Here is a 7,683-nt window from a genome sequence, read left to right as displayed (position 1 = left end):
TAGTCATTTAGCAGACGCTCTTATCCAGAGCGACTTACAGTTAGTGAGTGCATACATTTTCATACATTCTCTTCCATCGTAGAGAAACAGTGACTCCTGTGCACGACTTTCAGTAAAGTACTCTTCTATTCACCTTTGGTATACATACATTTATGACAATATAATGATTCAGTTTGAAACAAAACCCTTTTGGAGATACATATTTACTGCGTTGCATGAGATAGTTGGTTATGTAACAACTTGCTACAATTGGAGATAAATGGCAACAGTGTACATGTGTATGATGAACTCTGTGGATAAAATGTACAACGTGTCTGACGCGACTGCGCGTGGAAATACAACTCCCACAATCCTGCACTCCTTGAAAGACGCACGTGCGCATGCGCTGTTCAACCCATTATTTTGTCCACCTCAAGCAACAAATGAAGAACAGGCTGAGTGTTCTTTGATATGAATTAAATATTAATATACGGAAACATTTTGTTCCTGTTCAATGTCACTCTTATACATGGAGTTACACGATACATAGCTTGCATCTTGGCCGGGCCGTAGAGCCCGCCGTCGGGGGATTCGAGGCCGAAAACACTCCGGAGTGACAGCACGATAGCTTGGGTGTTTAGCTATTTGGCTAGCTTGTCTGCTAACGGAAGGGGTTCGAGAGGAGGAAGGAAAAATAAGATAGAGGAATTTTGACAACTCCATCTTTCAGGCAGAAAGGGCTGCGGCTGCCCTTTTCCTGTCAAACCTGCCGACGAGATGGCGCACCTACGCGACATGCAGAACCAGGTAGGTAGCCTAATCTGTAGGGACTGTCACCCCGTTTAGCCAAGGCGAACACCGATGACTGCGAGGCATTCGATGAATAGATGGGCGGGTTTAGGTGGGTGGGGGCGCCTAGCTAAATCATTACACACACTGAAACAGACGACTGGAGATTTCAAAGATAGCGGAGATGTACACACCCATCCGAAATCCATTCAGCCTCCAATGTTTAATCTTGTCGCTGTCAACAACACACATCCTCCTAATCCCCATCAAGTAAACCAGCTAACCAATAACATTGTAGCCTATTTGCACGACATATAATCAAATTACCTTATTTCTAAAAACTGTAGTTTATCCAAAACCAGAATGGCCAAATGTCTTGACAGATCCAGTTTACGAGCTAATAAAGCCTGTTGTTGTGCCTCTTACTAAGTCGTTCTATGTTGTCACTGCTTTCCTGTGGAGCAGAATTCCAGGCTGGACCCTGAGGAGTACTTCACCAAGCAGGAGCGCATTGGGAAGGGCTCCTTTGGAGAGGTCTACAAGGGCATCAACAACCGCACCAAAGAGGTGGTGGCCATCAAGATCATTGACCTGGAGGAAGCCGAGGACGAGATTGAAGACATACAGCAGGAGATCACCGTACTGAGTCAGTGTGACAGTCCCTTTGTCACAAAGTACTATGGCTCCTACCTGAAGGTAAAGCTAAACGCATAGACAGAGACCCGAAAGAGAGACACACACAGAGACATACAGACACATACATATCACTCATACACCAATATATATATACACACACGCACACAAACTCACACACTCTGAGACTTCTGCCTATGTTCAGGTCAAATCTCACAGCAGGCCTTCGCATTGAAAAACGTCTCGGTCTCTGTTTCTCCAGGGCACTAAGCTATGGATCATCATGGAGTATTTGGGTGGGGGATCAGCTCTGGACCTGGTAAGACAATGCCTTTCCTAATTGCTCCTGAGGGGATAAGTACAATTGTATTTAACTGAATCAGTGGAGCAGCTATTGACATTGTATGCCAATTGTTTGATTAATAAATGCTGACTTACAGATGTCTGATTAATAAATGCTGACTTACATTACAAAAGGCATGAGTTGGAAGATGAGTTGGAGGATGCACACGTATTTAGCAATAATCTAAATAGGCTCTCAGCAAGAAACTCCCAATGACTGAGTCATCCTCACTCTCCCTCTCTCCCCCTCTCTCTCTCTCCCCCACTCTCCTCTCCCCTACTCTCCTCTCCCCTAATTTTCTCTTTCTTTCTCTTCCATTATCTCTCTCTCCCCTCTATTTCTCTCTCTTCAGCTACGTCCTGGGCCTCTAGAAGAGACCTATATCGCCACCATACTGAGGGAAATACTGAAGGGACTGGAGTACCTGCACTCTGAGAGGAAGATCCACAGAGATATCAAAGGTGCAGGCTGCTCCCTTTGGTCCCCTATTCATCTGTCTATGCAACAGGACAGCAACCCCTAACAGAATCCCCCACCCATCAAAATGATACCCTGAGCCTGCACTCTACTGGTGGTTTCCGTAGTGTAGTAGTTATCACGTTCACCTAACACGTGGAAAGGTCCCTGGTTCGAAACCGGGCGTAAACATATTTTCAAAAAGTAAATAGCAGCTGCGGAACCAACTTTTTCCAGACTTTTTGTTCCCCTAACTATGTTCCAACATCTAGTGGAAAGCCTTCCCACAAGAGTGGAGGCTGTTAGAGCAGCAAAGGGGGGACCAACTCCATATTAATGCCTATGATTTTGGAATGAGATGTTTGACGAGCAGGTGTCCACATACTTTTGGTCATGTAGTGTATATTATGCAGGTATGAACTACACATTGACACATCCAGCCCAAAGCGGGAGGTTTAACAAAATACTTACTAGTTGCCAAAGTACCGGAGCATGTCATTAATAGTTGAAAAAAATACTAAAGACTGATCTGGGAAGACCATGTAGAACAGGGCCCTAGTAGACAGCTATAGGTGCCAGTGGATATATGGTTCAGCCGCCACAGGTCTGTCCAGTCCAAGATATCTTCAGAACAGGTTTATTACAGATACTTGGTTCAACCACACCACACTGCTTGTTTTGACTGCCTACTGTGTAAGTGAGTGTAAAAGTAGTTCTATTGAAGGCAGAGGAGGCTAGTGAGTGGAGGACAGCTCATAATAATTAATGGAATGGAATCAAACACATGGAAACCAGGTGTTTGATGTGTTTGAGACCATTCCATTAATTCTGTTCCAGTAATTACTAATTTATGAGCCCATCCTCCCCATTTAAAGTGCCACCAGCCACCACTGATGGCGGAATAGAAAGTTAAGTGGCTTACATTACATACAGGCCCATAGAGTAGACTGTGGGGGTTTACAGAATACATTATGACATGGTACTACTATGCCATGACAGGACAAAGATCAATTTACTGGTAAGTAAATGTGACTGGAATGTATCCAAGGTCTTGCATGAGACCAGAACCAACGTGGAATAGTAGGCAACTGCACCATGTGGAAAGGGACAGGCTTTTAGTCTATATGTAACATGTGGCTACATACAGTACCTACATACTGTAGCTACATGATAGGATTACATGAGGCTACACAAAATACTCTAAATGTCCACAAACACGGCTATAACTTTAACCTGACAACATAGAATAATATTATGCCTAAAACGATGTAGCGTTATGCGCTATCCCAAGACTAACAAGCTAACGTTAGCATGGCTGGCTAACATCTTGGTTTAGCTAGCTAACGTTAGCTAGCTAGCTGTATGACCTGCAATTGCATGAAGCACATGGACAAGGAAAATACCATAAACATGGTAAATAACTAAACTGCCTTAGCAATGACATGTCACAGTACTTACAATTAGATGCATGCACTAAACACAGGTCAAATTCGATAAACTTGAGGAACAGTCCAAGGAGTACAAATTTAGCTTTTGACTTCGATCTCACTCTGAAGATGGGGGGTGCTGAAACGACTAGCTAACTGCTAAACTGTTAATTAATGGTGCTCTTTGGCTAACTGGTTAGTGTTGTGATCTACTTGTATACAACATGTATATGGTTAAATCTTGTTATTACATGTCGTTAATGCTAAAACAGTAGATGTTCTGATCCATCAGGGTCTGGAGATTTTGCAGGAGAATCATCCATTAAAAAACGGATTTCTACAAAGCAGTAGGTGTAGGCCAATAGATCAACATAGAGAACATTCATTGCCGTCTTCTTTTTGAACGATGTGAGTGTTGTGATGATATCTATTAAATGTAAGCTAAGCACTTAAATGTAAGCTAAACGCATCTTCTAAGTGGTATATACTATTATTTATTGACCACCAACCCTCCTCTCTCTCTCCCTCCCCTTCTCCCTCTCTCTGTGGCAGCTGCCAATGTGCTGCTGTCAGAGCAAGGCGACGTGAAGCTGGCAGACTTTGGCGTGGCGGGTCAGCTGACCGACACCCAGATCAAGAGGAACACATTCGTGGGCACTCCCTTCTGGATGGCGCCCGAGGTCATCAAACAGTCAGCCTACGACTTTAAGGTCAGCAACCCACATGGAGTTGGCAGTTGGCTCTAATATGGCCTAGTCCACATGGTTGGAGGAGCGTCAGCAGGGTTTATTTCCGTTAGTGCAGGATATTGAATGAAACTCAAATGTGAGAACTGAGAAGAGCCTCTTATTGTCAATTAGCATTTTTCTATTTTTGAATTGGAAGATCGTTTCACTTCCTTAATTGAGGTGGAATTTACACAAATCCTGCTGCTGCTCCATTGTTTTTGATGTCAGGCTCTTGATACATGTTCAGCACATCCCTTATGAATTCTGTACACATAAATATCAAGTGTGTCTGTACATATGTATCTATCTGTGTATACATGTCTGTCTTACACTTGTCTGGCTTCCTCCCAGGCGGATATCTGGTCCCTGGGCATCACGGCCATTGAGCTGGCCAAAGGGGAGCCCCCCAACTCAGACCTGCACCCCATGAGGGTCCTCTTCCTCATTCCTAAGAACACCCCTCCCACCCTGGAGGGATCCTACAGCAAGCCCTTCAAAGAGTTTGTGGAGGCCTGCCTCAATAAAGACCCACGCTTTGTGAGTCAATTACTTTCTCTGTTGAAGTTCTCCATTGACAATTATTTTTAGTTGAGTGCTAGGCTTAATCTGGGTTCTGGGAAACTGGCCCTGAAAAGTCTACCTGTTTGAGGGGACTAGCAGTAGACGACCTATCAAAATAACAATTTTAAAGAGCATGACTTTGTAGGCATCCTTCCCTAAAATAAACATGTGTACTTAGGCTGTTATAAGCATTTGTTTGTTTTATTCATAGAAATAGACTTACAATACCTCAATGGTGTTGCTGGTGCACCTATATTTAGAGTTTTATCATAATAATACCAACTTCATTTATAAAGTGCTCAAAGCAGTCATATTTGGTATGGGATTGAATGCATGTCTTTGTACTACGCTCTCTCCCTCAATAGAGGCCGACAGCCAAGGAGCTGGTGAAGCACAAGTTCATCACACGCTACACCAAGAAGACGGCCTACCTGTCGGAACTCATCGACCGCTACCGCCGCTGGAGGTCCGAGGGCCACGGGGAGGAGTCCAGCTCAGACGACTCAGATATGTGAGGCCCTTAACACACACACACAGTGACGCGCTCACACACAAGCACAGACATATACAGTACACAATGGATGAATCAGTTTTAAAACAAACACACACACACACACATGACAACCTACCCAACATATTCAATATTTCTGACTGGCTGTAGATATAGAACATGCACTTCTCTATTTTACGTGGTACTGAATGAAAGATCTCAAACAGACCTACTGTCTCCTCTTCTTACAGGGATGCTGATGGTGACGACAACCAGTGTCCTATGTGGACCTTCCCCACAGTCCGACCCAGCTCCATGAACAAACTACAGAAGGGCTACATACACGCCGATACAGAGGTGAGACCATGTTGGTGCACATTTAAACACACAAACAAACAGCTTGGGCTGGGACACTGTGTGAAGTCATTTGTTGTCTCTGGGTTTTTTTTTCAGTCTGTGGATTCGGTGAAACGGCAACCCAAGTCACAGTGTCTGTCGGCATTGGTCACTCCCATTTTCAAAGAGGTAACAAGTTCCAGAAGCTACGTCTTAGAATGTGCACATTGTGTGGACAATACAATTTTCCTTTTCTATTAACGCTATGCTGAAATCTAATTAATCCCTGTGTTTGTCCTGTCCAGTTAAAGGAGAAGCGGAGGGCTGCTGGAGGTGGCGTGGGGGCCATCGAGGAGCTGGAGAACGCCTTTAACCTGGCCGAGGAGTCCTGTCCCGGCATCTCCGACCGCCTCGTCACACACATGATGGAGAGAGTCTGCAGGTGAGTTTGGTGGGCTGGCCTCAAGCACACGCACAATTCCAATACACTTCAGTGACATCCTTTTCTCACCTCTTGTCCTTTGTGACTAACACCACTGATCTGAAAGGACAAAGAATAAAAGGTGAGGTATGACTATATGGACACAGACGAGTGCAATTCATTGGTGTCTTATCACTACAATATCACCTATTCACTCATTTAAATCTACTCTCCTTCTCTTCTATTCATCAGGTTCTCTCTCAATGGTAACACCACCCCCTCCTCGCGGTGAACCCCTGCTGGCTGCTACTCCAAATCCCCTTCCGTCTACATCTATTCCCCCTCAGACCGTCCAACATCCCCCCATGGACCACGAAAACCCACTCCTCTGCCCCCCAGTCCACCTGACGACCTCCCAGAGAGCTTTTAATTAGTTACGATTAAATATTTTTACATTTTTTCCTTTATAGAACGGAGAGTATTTAAGACAAAAAAAAGCCATGACATTAAGAACGCTGTGTATACCTGTTAGATCGAGACACAATCCTAAAATAAAGTCTATGGAAACGTCTATGGGTTTGTGAGCTTCTCTGTTGCATCACATGCACAGTTGTTACACAACATTCAAAATGTTGCAGGTTTTCTATGAAGCCAATTCTATTCAATGTATTTCAGCAAATAACACCTGGGTCAAATACATAGTTTAAAATATTTGAAATACTTCAGGTGTGCTGGTTTAGCTTGCCTGGTATATGGAGTTTGCACCTTCGACACTATTCCATTGTGCTCGACACGCCAAATCAAGCACACCACAAGTATTGCAAGTGTTTGATATACATATTCAATCTAGATCTGCAGCAAATTCTCTGAACATTTTGTCCCATATAAAAAACACCATCCCAGTTAGATCGGTGGCAAGTTCCAATGTTTCCACCTGTCCGGTTAATTTAAGCTCCTTAGCTTTCCTCACACTCGCAGTGAATGGCAGGGCCTCAGGTGACCTAAGTCTTAGCCAGGCACGCTGCTCCGCTGTTGCCGTTAGGAGTTTATGCTTTAAACCTTTTTTCGCCCTCCTCTCTGACTAGGCTGTCACTGGGTTACAGTATTAATGACATAGGTCTTTGAACTGAACATTCTCTGTGAAAGCAGGACCATATTCAAAGTAGTTAGTTTGGCTAAATGTTTTCAGAGGAAATAACACTGCTTGCCCTGGATATTTCAGTTAAGATTCTGTAAAACATGTCATATTATAGATATTCAATCAGATATTTATTAGTCAGTGTCATCACCCATCAAATTACACTGACACAGATGCCTGCTGATGCCTACAGAAGGTGCCCATTGTAGTATAGTGATTACCCAGAGGTGTGTCCACCAGGATGGCACAGTAGAACTCAGGGGGGTGCGGGCAATGCCAACCGCTGCCAATCTGGTCAAACATTCCCAGTGGGAGGCACCTTGGCAGCAGCTCTGCCACATCCCTCTGCTTCAGGGCACCGGTGATCAACAGCACCCCGTTC

At 44.3% G+C, this 7,683-nt stretch overlaps 1 protein-coding gene across 1 annotated transcript; it reads left to right on the top strand.

The window, feature by feature from the left end:
* Window positions 1-382: 382 nt before the first annotated feature.
* stk25b (serine/threonine kinase 25b) lies at window positions 383-6,734 on the top strand. The gene is made up of 11 exons (XM_084183935.1): window positions 383-786; window positions 1,234-1,464; window positions 1,664-1,720; window positions 2,097-2,205; window positions 4,180-4,337; window positions 4,707-4,892; window positions 5,282-5,427; window positions 5,658-5,763; window positions 5,860-5,931; window positions 6,048-6,184; window positions 6,416-6,734. The coding sequence occupies exons 1-11, from the start codon at window positions 757-759 to the stop codon at window positions 6,453-6,455; spliced, it is 1,272 nt and encodes a 423-aa protein (XP_084040061.1). The 5' UTR covers window positions 383-756; the 3' UTR covers window positions 6,456-6,734.
* Window positions 6,735-7,683: the final 949 nt, after the last annotated feature.

This window comes from Coregonus lavaretus (genome assembly GCF_964263955.1).
Source record: "Coregonus lavaretus genome assembly, chromosome: 19".
NCBI classification, from domain to species: Eukaryota; Metazoa; Chordata; class Actinopteri; order Salmoniformes; family Salmonidae; genus Coregonus; species Coregonus lavaretus.
The sequence above is the reverse complement of the archived record's forward strand: the minus strand, read 5'-3'. Positions and strand labels throughout refer to the sequence as shown.